This window comes from Elgaria multicarinata, chromosome 2 (genome assembly GCF_023053635.1).
Source record: "Elgaria multicarinata webbii isolate HBS135686 ecotype San Diego chromosome 2, rElgMul1.1.pri, whole genome shotgun sequence".
Taxonomy (NCBI): Eukaryota; Metazoa; Chordata; class Lepidosauria; order Squamata; family Anguidae; genus Elgaria; species Elgaria multicarinata.
Genome location: NC_086172.1, coordinates 171,624,170 through 171,640,599, shown reverse-complemented (window position 1 = coordinate 171,640,599; position 16,430 = coordinate 171,624,170). Strand labels below are relative to the sequence as shown.

At 44.9% G+C, this 16,430-nt stretch overlaps 1 protein-coding gene across 1 annotated transcript in view; it reads left to right on the top strand.

Moving 5' to 3' along the window:
- The window catches only part of LOC134393168 (nesprin-2-like), a 272,899-nt gene that overhangs the window by 235,421 nt on the left and 21,048 nt on the right, over window positions 1–16,430 (top strand). The window contains exons 81-85 of the mRNA XM_063118134.1: window positions 7,246–7,408; window positions 8,572–8,759; window positions 9,409–9,559; window positions 11,843–12,025; window positions 15,947–16,084. Of these exons, the coding sequence (XP_062974204.1) occupies window positions 7,246–7,408; window positions 8,572–8,759; window positions 9,409–9,559; window positions 11,843–12,025; window positions 15,947–16,084 (823 nt within the window). The remainder of the gene's footprint in view (window positions 1–7,245; window positions 7,409–8,571; window positions 8,760–9,408; window positions 9,560–11,842; window positions 12,026–15,946; window positions 16,085–16,430) is intronic.

The window sequence follows — 16,430 nt, the reverse complement described above, 5'->3', positions numbered from 1 at the left end:
GGTTATGTGCTACCTCCAGTATCCAAGGCAATAAGCCTGTGTGCACCAGTTGCTATTATTATTATTATTATTATTATTATTATTATTATTATTATTTATTTATTTATATAGCACCATCAATGTACATGGTGCTGTACAGAGTAAAACAGTAAATAGCAAGACCCTGCCGCATAGGCTTACATTCTAATAAAATCATAATAAAACAATAAGGAGGGGAAGAGAATGCAAACAGGCACAGGGTAGGGTAAACAGGCACTGGGTAGGGTAAAACTAACAGTATAAAGTCAGAACAAAATCAAGTTTTAAAAGCTATAGGAAAAAGAAAAGTTTTTAGCTGAGCTTTAAAAGCTGCGGTTGAACTTGTAGTTCTCAAATGTTCTGGAAGAGCGTTCCAGGCATAAGGGGCAGCAGAAGAAAATGGACGAAGCTGAGCAAGGGACGTAGAGACCCTTGGGCAGGCGAGAAACATGGCATCAGAGGAGCGAAGAGCACGAGCGGGGCAATAGTGTGAGATGAGAGAGGAGAGATAGGAAGTTGCTGGGGAGTTCCCCCTTCTTCCCAGCCTCAAGTCTCACTATTTCTCTCCTCCACTTCTTTAGCTCACTTTGACTAGCCAGGTCTCCATGGCATCCGTTATATGATTAGCCATGTTCTTAGTGGGAGCCATTTTGTGGTGGTGCCCACAAGAGTTTCTCACATTCCCAAATGTATCTACAAGTCCAAAGAAGTTGGGGACCCCTACTTTAGACATACGTAAAATAACTGCAGTGACTATTCACAAAGCAGGTATTTGTTACAGGAGATGTCCAAAATGTGGTGAATATTGAAACGTGTATGCTAACAACCCCAGATGAATTGTAAGAGTATAGAGATGTATTCCCCCGAATTTTGGATCTACACAAGTGAATACTGACATTCACATTTAGGTGTGACCATCAGTGTTGTTCTTCAGTGTGTTTACTGAGTTTTCGGACAAAAAACAAATTTCTCATGGGTTTCAGAATTCACGTGCGATTGTCAACCCTTTCATCAAATTTAATGCCAGCTGATCAATGCTGATCAGTTAATGCCAGCTGATCAATCCAGATTCATTGTATTTTGCCCGAAATGTTTAGTTTTATATAGGCATAGCTCAAAACAGAGCACTGTAGTAAACAATGCGCTTTACCTTAAACCAATAAATGGCTTGATGGACAGATGGGCAAATTAGGTGAGCTCTTTGTTTAGTCCTTGACATGTTTCTCATAGTTCGTGGAGACAAGCCCAGCTTTGCCATATGGTACCAGTTGCATGTGGCTTTTTAGCGCATCCATTGTGCTGATACACGCTTGGCTTGTGCCATTCACAGAGGCTTTGTTTGTGTGCGTAAGCAGCTGGACTAGGGTGTGTGTCTAACCAGGATGGGTTCTGGGAACTTAGTGTATCTAGGGAACAAAACAACAACCAACAGAATAACATCATGCAGACATCTGTTCTTTTTTTAATTGTGATACATGCATTTAATCGTCATGCATTTCATTGTGATGTGTGAAGCGTCTGAAAGGGTTTTTCATATAGCAATGTTTGGGTTTTGTAGCAGGATAGGTGCTTTGTGATGGTATATTAGATTAGAAGGAACTATAACCAAAGTTCCAGTCTGTTTTGGAGTTGAATTCATTTCTAAAAGATCCTCCTTCAAACGTGTTTGTTTTTGCGCGGCATCGGTCCAAAGAATCACCTCCAAGCAACCAAACAGAAAGGGGTTGTTTTTTGTAAAATGAAGGAGAGTTCATCCATTTTCTGTGTTTCGGACTTTTGAGCTAGCATAGGAATTGTTAAATGAATAAATTCATTTTTATTTTATTACAGTCTTACCCCACCTGTCTTTCAATTGGTCATGAAGCCCACTGGGTGGTTTTGGGCCAGTCATTATCTCTCAATCTACCTCACAAGATTGTTGTGAGAATAGCATGGGTGAAGGGCGACACCACACATGATGTCCTGGGTTCCTGGGAGGAAGGGTGGTAGGATGGTATAGAAAGACCAGCTTTCATGATACAGCTGCCCTTTTACCTCAGTGGGTTGTTATGGGATAGGTTTAGAGAACAGATAGCCAAAACTTACTCAGTGAAGTTCATGGCTGACTGGGAAACTGAAGGCAAATTTTCTTGTTCAAAATCCAACACACTAACTGGAAGATGGCCAACATGGTTCTCAGTAAATGTTTTGGACTAAAACTCCCATAATCCCTGACCATTGGCTGTGGTGGCTGGGGATTATGAGAGCTGTAGTCCAAAAAGTCTCTAACCATTGCAACCGTAGTGGCTTTTGTGGCCAGGCGACCTCTACGAACTTCTTTGCAAGTCTGTGTGAATCGCAGCCTTCCACCAGCTGTCTCACTTTTTTTAAAATCAACCTCACAGATCTATATTGATTATTTTTGTGCGTGCAGAATAGATGAATATGTCCAGAATTGCCAGAGAAATATTGCTCTTCCACAGGGGGTCTCCCATGCCTGATCCCCTCATTTTCCTGTGCTAGCTCTCAAACCTGTTGTTTTGTAAACAAAATCATAATCATTTTGTTTAGAAGATCCAGTGTGGTGTAGTGGTTAGAGCATTGGACTGGGAGTCGGGAGATCCGGGTTCTAATCCCCACTCAGCCACGGAAACCCACCGGATGACTTTGGGCCAGGCGCAGACTCTCAGCCCAACCTACCTCACAGGGTTGTTGTTGTGAGGATAAAAATGGAGAGGAGGGTTATGTACGCCACCTTGAGTTCCTTGGAGGAAAAAGGTGGGATATAAATGCAATAAATAAATAAATAAATAAATAAAGATAAAAGCTCCAAGAGAGATTATAACTCCCATCACCCACCCTCCAGCAAAATCTCAAGATCACTTTTCTGATGTGCCAGAAGGCGTTTTGCTCTTGCAAGAAGCAACGTTATGATTTTGACAGGTCCCAATGCAGAGGAAAGGAGAAAGGTGGCGTCCACAGCTGCACTGTTCAGCAGGCGTTCGTCAGCGCGTGTGAGTGTGTGCCTGCACAAGCTCTGACTCCCTGCCTGGGGGGCTTGGAGGAGGAGGAGGAGGAGAAAGGGAAAGGTCTCTCTCTCTGTGTGTGTGTGTTTTCTCCTTTCTTTCTATGAGAGATGTTAAGGCAGTGATATTAAATAGGGCATCCGTGGGGGAGGGGTTTCCTCTTCCCGAGTGCTGGGCCGGCTCCGAAGCTCTCCCTGCAGCTTTGGATTGATAAGCTAAGGAATGGTTTTCCCTTATAAACAGTAAGTGCATTTCTGGTCATTGAGGGGGTCTGGTAAGAATAGAAATGTGCGATGCGGGTAGAAGCCCTGTCAGTGTGCAGCAGCAGCCGTCTTGGGGGATGGGCCCAGTCCTTGCCGGCATAGATGCACGCGTGTGTGTGTGTGTGTGTGGTGTGTGCATTTGTCCCTGACAGGCTGAGAGAGACTTGGGGAGGGGGGATTGTAGGCCATTAGCATGGAGGATAAATCATCGCATTCAAGGGCTTCCACCACCCGGTTAAAATTAACTGTTTGCTCTCCACTCCACTGTCGGAGATTAGCGGCTGCTGTGTTACGGGTAAATGAATGGAAGGCAGGATGCGTCTGGCTGTTGTTGTTTTTTGCATTGCCCGGCCTCCTCCGTTCATTAAAACGTGCAATTAATGCTCATAGTAGAATCCATCCATACAAAGGCACGGTCGCGCGTGTAGTTGCTGCGGATACCTGTTAAGCCCACCTCCCATTTAAGATATAAATGCCAGGCCTTTAATAAGGTTTGCGTCTGATGCTTCTGATATTTTTGCCTCTTCTCTTTGTATAGTGTGCCATGTATCAACCTCAGAAGGTTTGCAGATCCTAATGGCTGGTTGTTTCTTTTTCAGGTCGCAGATTCAGTTATAGCTAATAATAGTGATTAACAATGGTGCTTTAATTTCACAGCTTATTGATCAAATTTAAAGAATGTGCCTCTGGTTAAGATGTATATACTGAAACAAAGGCTTTTTTTTTTTACTTAAAAATGTATCCCGTTAAAATAAGTATACAAATCTATATTTTTAGACTGGTGTTAGTACTGACAACAGTGGTTTTTTGACATCTGCATAATTCAAAGAGAGCAAAGTACAGTCCTTATTGCTTGCTGTTCTGTCATTTCATCTCCTGCCTGAACTGCAAGGTGATCAATCAACCTACTCAGTCTACTCTCCGGAAGCTATGGCAGGCCTGTAGCCAGCAACGATTGCAAAAAATATTGAGATCCAATATAATGTAGCAGTTAGAGTGCTGAGTTAGCATTGGGGAGACCCAGGTTCAAATCTCCACTTTGCTGTGAAGCTCACTGGGTCACCTTGGTCCAGTCACTATATCTTGACCTAACCTACCTCACAGGGTTGTTGTGAGGATAAGATGGGAGTGGGGGACATGAGCTTCTTGGAAGAAAGGATCAGGAGCCTAAAAGGGAACAAAGTAATTGCAAACAATGCAAACCTAAATACCTGCAGTCCAATAAATACATTTCAATGAAATGTTATTTACTAAGCAATCCTATAGTTTTAATTTTTGTAAACCGCCCAGAGAGCTTCGGCTATTGGGCGGTATAAAAATGCATTAAATAAATAAATCCTATACCTGCTTAAGAGGGTGTAAGCCCCATTGAACTCTGTAGACATGTAAATGATTGCACTGTTAAGTTATTTAATGTTTTTCTTGACTGCTCTTTTAAAATAAGTGCCCAGGTGCCTTTGCCCTGACTGGCCTGAACACTGGAAGGTGGATCTGATATACTTCTTACTGAGCAATTGGGTGGAATGCACTGTTTGCCACAGTACAGAATGCTCAAGCTCTCTGCTTTTCCCCTTGGGGCATACGAGGCAAATGAACCTTGTAAGTACAGCACCTTATTTAATAGGTGTCTGCATCCCTTCCTCCAGAACGTGTCAAACATTTTGCACAAAGGAAACCTTAAATGTGCACCCAAGATCAGATTGGTGCAAATGAAGAGAGCTCTCGTCGTTTACAAAGACTACTGTGGCATCTTGGAGATTAGCGTGAGCATTTGTGGATGAGAGTCTCTTAGCAGATGCAGAAAGTTCTTGCCTGTGAACGCTTATGCCACAATAAATGTATTAGTCTCTGCAGTAGGACCAGCGCAAGGTTTGAGAGAGTCCTTAGCAGAGTGTTTTCAGTGAGCCCTTCATAGGGTGACTGTATGGAAAGGAGGACAGGGCTCCTGTATCTTTAACAGTTGTTTGGCAAAGGGAATTTCAGCAGGTGTCGTTTGTATGCATGCAGCACCTAGTTAAATCCCTTCTTCATCACAACAGTTAAAGCTGCAGGAGCTATACTAGAGTGACTCGATACAAAAGAGGGCAGGGCTCCTGCAGCTTTAACTTGTGAAGAAGAGGGAATTTCACCAGGTGCTGCATGCATACCAAGCACACTTGCTGAAACTCATTTCTAAACAACTGTTAAACATACAGGAGCCCAGTCCTCCTTTCCATATGGTCAGCCTAGCCCTTTATATTCGTGAGGCGCTTGCCTGGCAGCGTGGCAGAGTGGCAGGCCTGAAGGAGTGGCAAAGCTCCTTAAAGGCAGCCACCTGGAAGCCGTCATTTTGTTTCCCCCCCACCTTGCCCTGGACCAATCCAACATCTGGTGCATTGCAGAAAAAGCAAAAACAAAATGGCAGCCGCCAGCCCAATGGCTGCCACTGAAGTTTAGGCATTTCAATCCTGACTGGCAGCAAAAGCAGGACAGCTGCCTGAGAATGCCTTGTGGTGCCACAGCTACAAACTTTGCTGACAACTTCTACAACGTGCACAGTGCTTAAGTACCTTGTTAATGTGGATTCTGTGTTTCAGAGTTTGGAGCCCTTGTCAAGGATAGGGTAGAAGGGAATGAAGGAGCAGAGAGGAAATAGCCTCATTAAATATAATTTAAATGCAAGAGATCAGGAGAAGCTGAGCCAGTGTATTTCAAGATGTATATTTTCCTTACGTTCCTGGCCCACGTGTTCCTCATGTTTGAAAGAGGAATGCTTTGGTGGCCGTACAGTCAATGCGGCACGTTGCTCAGGGACATTGCAGTTAGCGTGCTTCCCTTGCTGAAAACGGGTTCTTCGACATCCCGTGTTTGTTTTTCTCGAGTTTTACAGCCCAAGCTAGAGAGTGACAAGAGGCATGAAGGGGGGTTGATGAAACGGCAAACGGCATATGTAACAAATTAGTTAATTAAGCCGGCCTGTCTGCAAAGGTAATTAGCATCACAAAGTAAGCAGGGGAGGGCGACCTGCAGGCACCACGCTGGGTCTTGCTTTGGGGCTGCAGTTACCAACGCGCTAATGAAACGCTTTCAATCACAACAAACTCCTACATGGCGGTATTTGGAGGATGCTTTTTTTTTTAAGCAAAGCTTGTATTCTGAGCTGTAGATAAGAGATGCTCCTTTACAAAGAATGCCAGTGTAGCAAGTGGAACACTGTTGTGCTCCTACCCACAATGCTTAGCTGCTTTCTCTAAAACTAACCAAAAGACTGCATTCCGTTGCACACCTACTGGCAATAATTCGACACTGGGACTTACTTCTGAGTAAACATGCATAGCATTGTGCTTTAAGTTGGGCAAAGGTTCAACTGCTGTCACTCTTTCCCTCTTCTTTCCTTTCCAGTGCTCTGCTTTCAACCCTCCATTGAAATTGAAATTGTAAGCTCCTTAGAAGAGACCTGTCTTTATGATAAGCTGCAAAACACCATTACATTAAGGGTGCTGGATGAGTAATAACAACAATATAAGAATACAGTAGTGTAAGGCTTATTACTCGAGATCTACCAGACTGATTTTGCTAATTTTTGTTTTTAACGGAAGATTGAGCAGTGTAGACGTGCAGAAAATTTTGAAAGTTTGAAAAAGGTCAAAGGTTTAATAGCCAAGCAGTAAGTTTCCCTGGCCTAGCCAGGACTTAGAAGCAGTCAGAAAACTACAGCTCCCACGTTGCTCCATGGTGTGCAGGGAGAAAAACACAAAAGTGGGGATGGAAGATGGGCCTTGGACTTTGTGAGTCGAAAAAGGAAGTAATGAGGGACAAATGGGTGGGTGGAGAAGCAACGGTAAGCAAACGTGGTTTTCCCCGATGTGATGATGCTCTAAATGTAGCACAAAGGAAGGTGTAAAGGTAAAACCACATTTTATATCCTCCTGACGTGTTTTATTGCCTTCTCTTTTCGGTCCTTTCTCCCCACCGCCCAGGGTGAAGAAGCTGAAGGAGACCTTTGCTTTCATACAGCAGCTTGACAAAAACATGAGCAACCTTCGCACCTGGCTGGCACGCATTGAGTCTGAGCTTTCCAAGCCTGTTGTTTATGACATCTGTGATGATCAAGAGATACAGAAGAGACTTGCAGAGCAGCAGGTGGGTTGGGGAGAAAGCGATCCTATGAAAGAGGCCAGTTGCCAGCTGTCTTGATCCTTTGGGATCCCCTTTCGTCTTGTTTTGGCAATGAGCTCTGGGCATTTTTTGTTCAACCAAGAACTTCCTGACTGTTAGAGCAGTACGACAATGGAACCAGTTTACCTGGGGAGGTTGTGAGGTTTCCCACACTAGAAGCCTTCAAGAGGCAGCTGGACAACCATCTGTCAGGGATGCTTTAAGGTGGATTCCTGCATTGAGCAGGGGGTTGGACTTGATGGCCTTGTAGGCCTCTTCCAACTCTACTATTCTGTGATTCTATGAAGATGTGGTCTTTAAGAGGTTTTCCCACTTTGGTTCATCTCTCTGATTGTTCTAGGGCTGTGCAAGCTTTCCATTCGGAACCCCGAAGCAGTGGTGGCTATTCTATGTTGAATCCGCCAATTTGTGCACAGCCCTATTGTGAAATGGGGAAAGCGCCTACAACTCCCAGCATGCATTGCTGGGGAAGGGAGGGACTTACTGGGGTCCGGGAGTGGCAGGTCTCTGATCTTGCAGAAACGGCTTTTTCCACCAACCGTTGTGCGCAAGATCATTTCTGCACACTTTTGGGAGCCCAGCATTTTTATTTATTTATTTATTTATTACATTTCTATACCGCCCAATAGCCGGAGCTCTCTGGGCAGTTCACAAAAATTAAAACCATTCAAAGTATAAAACAACAGTATAAAACCATAATATAAAATACAATATAAAAGCTCAACCAGATTGACAAGAAACGGGCAGCTCACAGGGAAAGCAAGTGGCTGGGTGTGTTCACAGAACGTGCAGCAAGCCATCCCGGGACTTGCGTGGCCTGGATTGCACGGACAGGCAAGCGACCGAGTGAGCTGCAGCGAGGCCATGAGTGCCCGCTTCTCCCAGACCCCGACTGGGGAAGGCTGGGCTTGACCCAGAGCAATACAGCAGTAGAAGGAACCACACATGTCTACCGATCGTGTAGCTCAGCTCTTCAGGACGTTTTTTCGAGCCCCTATAATCTTTAGACCCTCTCTATGCCATGCTCAGTAGCTTCCGCTTTTGCCGTTTTATTCTTGCATTTTATTTTAACCTTTACAGAGGAAACTTACTTATAACTGGAAGTGGCTTTTTGCTTGCGGTTCTAGGATCTGCAGCGGGACATTGAGCAGCACAGCGCGGGCGTGGAATCGGTGTTTAATATCTGCGACGTCTTGCTGCACGATTCGGATGCTTGCGCCAACGAGACCGAATGCGACTCCATCCAGCAGACCACGAGGAGCTTGGACCGGCGGTGGAGGAACATCTGCGCCATGTCTATGGAGAGGCGAATGAAGTAAGGAGCGTTGCTTTCCTGAAAAATTACGTTGTTACGTTTATTTATTTATTTATTTATTACATTTTTATACCGCCCAATAGCCGAAGCTCTCTGGGCGGTTCATAAAAATTAAAACCATAATAAAACAACCAACAGGTTAAAAGCACAAATACAAAATACAGTATAAAAAGCACAACCAGGATAAAAACCACGCAGCAAAATTGATATAAAATTAAAATACAGAGTTAAAACAGTAAAATTTAAATTTAAGTTAAAATTAAGTGTTAAGGTCTTCAGCTGGCGACGAAAGCAGTACAGTGTAGGCGCCAGGCGGACCTCTCTGGGGAGCTCATTCTACAACCGGGGTGCCACAGCGGAGAAAGCCCTCCTCCTAGTAGCCGCCTGCCTCACTTCCTTTGGCAGGGACTCATGGAGAAGGGCCCCTGTAGATGATCTTAAGGTCCGGGCAGGTACAGATGGGAAGAGGCGTTTCCCCCCTCCCGTTCCTCCTTGTATGCATTTTAAGTTAGATGAGCTTCAGAGCCCGTCTAACTTTAAAATAAAAAAATAAAAATCCTGCATCAGATGTATTGGGAAAGTTGAAAGTTGTTCCTCACGAAGGAGACTAAGCACGTTCAAAAGCTGTTGCTGCTTGATTCCGCTGTAGGATCGAGGAGACCTGGCGTCTGTGGCAGAAGTTTTTAGATGACTACTCTCGCTTTGAAGACTGGCTGAAGACAGCAGAGAGGACCGCAGCGTATCCCAACTCTTCGGGAGTTTCGTACACAAACGCCAAGGAAGAGTTGAAGAAGTTTGAGGTAAATGTCCCTCTTCTTGTTTTTCCTGTTCATGTATGTCCTGTGGCTGCCATTTGGCTTCTCTGACACACACACAAACTGGGAAGAGCCAGTTCAACAACAGCAACAATTTATTGCAGTCAATAGACCATTCCAACAAAAGTTACATACAGAAAGACTGAGCGTACAGTTAGCTGTTAAAAAGACAAGTAATCACAGAGGATCTAATAGAAATGGCCAAGTTCAAAAACTTGGCCACTTGCTCGGTGATTGATTTGTCTGTGTTCCGAAGTAATAGGGACATTAAGAGTTCAGTTGGGTGACCAGGAAAAGGTTGTAAAATGGGGTTCAGAAGATCATTCCTAGCCCCTAGATAAAATCTACAGGGCAGCAACACGTGTGATACAGATTCCACCTCAGTATTTTTACTGGGACAGCATCTGGTGAGGAGTGGGATTTTGTTTTATCTGCCATCTAAAAGTTTAGAGGGAAGGATGTTAAGTCTGGCTAGTGAGAATGCTCTCCTGTATTTGAGGATTGTTAACCAGTGCAGGTAGGGCATCCCGTCTTTGCAAAAGGAGACTGGTAGGCCTAGGGACTGTGGGGGGCATGGACCCCGCGGGCAGCACTTTGAAGGTCTTGCATGTCTGTATCAAGCAGCCTCTGTTTCACAATTGATTTGGCACTAGCTAGTTTACTTCTTGGGAAGAGAGCAATGACAAATCTTGATAAAATAGTTAAGAGCAGAGACACCACACTGACAACAAAGGTCCGCATAGTTAAAGCAATGGTATTCCCTGTAGTAACCTATGGCTATGAGAGCTGGACCATAAAGAAAGCTGAGCGAAGGAAGATAGATGCTTTTGAACTGTGGTGTTGGAGGAAAATGCTGAGAGTGCCTTGGACTGCAAGAAGATCAAACCAGTCCATACTCCAGGAAATCAAGCCAGACTGCTCACTTGAGGGAATGGTATTAAAGGCAAAACTGAAGTACTTTGGCCACATAATGAGAAGACAGGATACCCTGGAGAAGAAGCTGATGCTAGGGAAAGTGGAAGGCAAAAGGAAGAGGGGCCGACCAAGGGCAAGATGGATGGAGGATATTCTGGAGGGGACAGACTTGACCTTGGGGGAGCTAGGGGTGGCGACAGCCGACAGAAAGCTCTGGCGTGGGCTGGTCCATGAAGTCACGAAGAATCGGAAGCGAATGAATGAATAAACAACAACAACAGATCCCTTGATAGTAACATAGGAGATGGGAAGAGCCGGTTGTGGTGAAGTGGTTATAGTGTTGGACTAGGAATTGAGGTTGTTGTGGGGAAGAATCCAGTTTCTAATCCCCACTATGGCCATGAAGCTCACTGGGTGGCTTTGGGCCCATCGATGACCCTGTTCAGACCACACGCTAAGCCACAGCGGTTAAGCATTTTGGCCTAAACATTATGGCTTAGAGTGTCATGTGAATCATGACTGAGCGTGTTGTGTGAACCATTCCTAACCATGGCGGCTACATAACCACCGTTTAAACACACTCACTAACTATTGACTGCAAAAGGGTTAGTGGACTAACCGTGGTTTAGCGTGTTGTCTGAACAGGCCCGTTGTGGGTTAGCGTGACATGTGAACCATGGTAGCTACATAACCACGGTTTAAACACACTCACCACTTGCTGCAAAAGGGTTAGTGCCCCTAGCCATGGCTTAGCGTGTGGTCTGAACAAGCCCACTGACTCTTAGCCCAAGTTACCTCACAGAGTTGTTGTGAGAATAAAAATGGAGAGGAGGAGGGCCATGTTAAATGCCTTGGGTTCCTTGCCAGAGGGGGAAAATGGTGGGATATAAATGGAATAATAAATAAAATGGAGAAATATTCTTGGCTACATGACATAGGCAGTACATGTGGGAATACTTACATATTTCAGAAAGCATTTCTACTTCATATTTAAATGTACCAAAATATGCTCAAAGCGATTTATAGCTAAGAATTAAAACATGAAAACAGACAAGAATGTGCTAGAATTCAGCCTTCCTCAACCTGGGGCGCTCCAGACGTGTTGGACTACAACTCCCAGAATGCCCCAGCCAGCTGGCTGGGGCATTCTGGGAGATGCAGTCCAACACATCTGGAGCGCCGCAGGTTGAGGAAGGCTGTGCTAGATGGAGAAATCGTCCGTTCTCCTGTGTCCCTAAGAAGCAGCTAGGGATGCACCCCATGTTCTCTGTTCTTGCCTTTAACCTTTTGGAGAAATTGGATTGAAAAAAGAAAATTCTCGGTCTGAGACAATTGGTTGCGTTTTCAACTCAGGCCTTTCAGCGGCAAATCCACGAGCGGCTGACCCAGCTGGAGCTGATCAACAAGCAGTACCGGCGGTTGGCCCGTGAGAATCGCACCGATTCGGCCAGCAAGCTCAAGCAGATGGTGCACGAGGGCAACCAGCGATGGGACAACCTCCAGAAACGGGTTGCGGCGGTCCTCAAGCGACTCAAGGTGAACGCAAGCCAGCTGTGAGGGGGGGGGGGTTCCCACACAGTCCTGCGGGGAAACACTTTTTCCAGGGGTTGCACCCAGTGGCGGAGCTCTTGATAATGTGTTCTTAGAGGGGAGAGGTTGCCACGACACAGGCTCTGAACACCAGACCTCACGTCTGCCACCACTTATTATGGGGCGACACAGGCTCTGAACACCAGACCCGGCCGAGGCTACTCCCTGCTCAAGCCAAGCACCACCGCTTGATACGCCTGAGGCAAGGGACAAAAACCACCTTCCTCCAAACTATGTGGAGAAAGGGGTTTAAAATGGAGAATGGATTTTAATATATATAATAATGCGCTGTGAGTTAGATCTGCTGAGGTGAATGATTGTCAGAGTGGGTGTTATATGTGTAAACTTAAGATGATAAATGCCAAACAGACACGTGGGCTTTTTGTGGTAGTTTAAAAACAAAACAATCAAAATTTATTTTTAAAAGTTCACAAGCTTTGTTTCAAATAACAACATTTAAAAACCTTTTTGAAACCTTTCATACAATCCTGTCGCTCATTCACATACGCACTTTCCTTTTTCTCACACAATCACTCTTGAACTTTCTTTATTCTCAGTATTGATTAATATACCTCCACTACGTGCACACCACACTCTAAAGACACCACTCACTACACTGACCCTCAAATTTCCCAGAACTTAAGTACCATAAACACACAGAGAGCACTACAGACTCTAAGAGTACCTAACAAGTCTCCCTGAAAAGTTTCCTCAATCCCCTCAGTCAGTCCCTTATATATCCCTCCTCCCCCCTCCCAAGACATTCTAACTCCGCCCACTCAGGCCAACATTCTAAAAACCACAGACTTACAAACCGCAGACATACATTTGGAATTGACTTGTGGGATGTAACGCCACAGAGGTCTCCATTGAGTCCCATGCCATCATCCTTCCAAGATGCACCTCCACCCGATGGGAAACAGGGACTAGAACTTGCCTTGATGCAAGCTGGGATTCTTGGGCTGTTGAATTCCCAGTGGCAGCCCAAGACCTTTTGGTGCCTGAGGCGAAGGACAAGATGGCACCCTCTCCCATTCCATGAATGAAAGCCAACTGGATTGGCAGATGGATCTGACCTCAACACTGATGATGTGATACTCTCCTCCACTGCCCTTGAAGGCTGCAGGCTAACTTAGGGGGCACAGAACCCACACCTGTCCTCTCCAAAACCTTGCTGCTGCCTGAGGCGACAGCTACACTCTGGCTAATGGCAGGGCCGAGCCTGTGAATTCTGCAGGTAGTGGTTAGAGCAGCCTTCCCCAGTGTGCTGTTGTTGTGAAGATAATGTGTGTGGTGGTGGGGAGAACCAGATACAATGCCTGGAACTCCTTGGAGGAAAATCAGAAGTATAATTAATTAATTAAGTCCTTTGGTCACTTGAAAGTGTTATAATGTGGTTAGACTGCTTCATATTACAGGGTAGTGCTCGTTCAGCATTCAGCATTCTCAAAATACTAGAACCCAATGGGGTCATCCCATGAAGCTGATGGGTGGGAAATTCAGGACAAATAAAAGGAAGGACTTTCTTCACACAGCGCAGAGTTAAATTATGGAATTCACTACCGCAAGATGTAGTGATGACCACCCATTTGGATGGCTTTAAAAGGGGGTTGGATAAAATCCTGTAGGAGAAGGCTATCAATAGTTACTAGCCCTGATGGTCATGTGCTACCTCCAGTATTCAAGGCAGTAAGTCCACATGAGGGGTGCTGTAGCACCATGTCCTGCTTGTGGGTCCCTGGTTGATAGCTGGTTGGCCACTGTGTGAACCGAGTGCTGGACTAGATGGACCCTTGGTCTGATCCAGAAGGGCACTTCTTACATTCTTAGTTCTTCTGAGTACTGAAAGGCTTAATGCTATTCAGAAAACCTGGAGGATTGGACCTGGAACTCTTATGTGCAAAGTTTCTCCTTCACCACTAAATCACAATAATGAGCATCACTCTGAGAATAAGTCAGTGTGGTGTCGTGGTTATACTATTCGGACTAGGATGACCCAGGTTCAAGTCCCCATTCAGTGCTGAAGTGCACTGGGTGACCTTGGGCCTGTCGCCCACACTCTCCGCTTACCTCACAGGATTGTTGTACGGATAAAACAGAGGGAGGGGAAAGCCCATGTGTGTCGCTTTGAACTCCTTGGAGGAAAGATGGGGGTATAAATGTAGTAATTAAATTAAAACCAAATAACTACGGAAACTTGAGTAGCCCCTAAGAAAACTTGAGTAATTTAATTAATGTACTAACTAAATTAAAATTAAATAACTACGGAAACTTGAGTAATGTCTAAGGAAACTCGAGTAATTTAATTAATCTAATAATTAAATTAAAATTAAATAACAAAACTTGAGGAATCTGCAGGATTCCCAAATTTGCCATATTCTATTTCTAGCTTGCGATGGAGGCAGTGTTTACTCCTGAAATCACAGCTGTAGGACACATTGTATATGCAGAACGGGCAGTGGTTGTCGCAGGGTGTGACGTGGCACCTCTTGCGCTGGGCAGGGCCGCTGGGCAGGGTGGGCGTGGTTGGGTGCCTGCCGAGGGCCCCCCCCAGCAGGGGTCCACTTGCAGGAGCCCCCTGGCCTTGCTTCGCCATCCTGCTCGTACTTCCATCCTGCTCGTACTTCCATCCTGCTCGTACTTCTATCCTGCTCATACTTCCATCTTGCTTGTTCCCCTGCCTCTCACTCTGGCCCAGCAACAGCGGTGGTGAGGAGAAGCAGGAGGTGCCATGGCCACCTTGCTCCCTGGCTCTCTGCCTGCCAAGGAAGTGGGAGTAAGGATGAGAAAGAGGAGGTGGAACAAGAGTAGCTGGGGACCGTGGAGATGACAAGGCAGACTCACCGAGGGAGAGAGGGTGCCTTGGAAGCAGGGTGGATTTGATTTAAATCACGATTTAAATCACTACTCAGAAAGACTCGATTTAATCATATGACACCCCACCCCCCAAAAGTGCACTCTATTCATTGAATTTTTTGAAACTTAGCACTTAAGAGGCAAGGGGTTGATTCTGTGTACATAGATTCGCAAAGGCACAATGGGATTGTGATCTCTGCAGACACAAATTCACAGTTTTGAGAACTATAAAACCAAGCAGCTGTGATAATGTCTTCTAGATAGAAAAACTGCCCAATAATCTTACAGAAACCTCTGGAAGAGCATGACAATGTGAATGGATTTTAATGGAATTCATTTACCAAAACATTTAAACATTGCATGAATAAATATACAGCCTCATGCTACATAATTAAAAACTAATCCTTATTGCCTGATGAATAACCTTTGGACTATCATGTATCTTAAACAGAAAACTACTTTTACATAGACTTTTCCTCAAAAAGCATTTTATTTAAAAAATCTGATTTAAATTTTTAAAAATCTGATTTAAATTTTAAAAATCTGATTTTTTTATTTTTTAAAAAAGAAAAATCATTGATTCTTATCCACCTTGTGTGGCCTCGTGTGGTGCAAAAGCCTCGTGTGGCGCAGAGCGGTAAAGCAGCATTTTCTGCAGCTGAAACCCTCCCCACGGCCTGAGTTCGATCCCAGCGGAAGCTGGTTTCAGGCAGCCGGCTCAGGTCAACTCAGCCTTCCATCCTCCTGAGGTCGGTAAAATGAGTACCCAGCTAGCTGGGGGAAAGGTAACCACGACTGGGGAAGGCAACGGCAAACCACCCCGCTATAAGGCCTGCCAAGAAACGTCAGTGAAAGCTGACGTCCCTCCAAGAGTCAGTAATGACTCAGTGCTTGCACGAGAGGTTCCTTTCCTTTCCTTCCTGCTTGGAAGCGTCTTGCCCAAGGCTCCTGAGAAACCGGGAGCCTGCAGTGGCATCGGCTAACCGTGTCCTGTGCTGATTGTCCCTTTAGCACTTCACCAATCAGTGGGAGGAGTTCGTGGGGACGAAGGACAGCATCCTGGTGTGGCTCACTGAAATGGACCTGCAGCTGACGAACGTGGAGCACTTCTCCGAGAGTAACTTCGACGACAAATTGCGGCAGCTCAATGTAGGTATCGGATTTGTTTCGTGTCTCTTTAAAGTCGTGGTTTCGCAATCCATTTTAAGTTTGCTCTGCTCGTTATCTCTGAGGCAACTGTGGTGGTTTGTATTTTTTTAAATTATTATTATTATTATTATTATTATTATTATTATTTATTTATTTATTTATTTATTTATTTATTTATATAGCACCATCAATGTACATGGTGCTGTACAGAGTAAAACAGTAAATAGCAAGACCCTGCCGCATAGGCTTACATTCTAATAAAACCATAATAAAACAATAAGGAGGGGAAGAGAATGCACCAAAGAGGCACAGGGTAGAGTAAAACTAACAGTATAAAAGTCAGAAC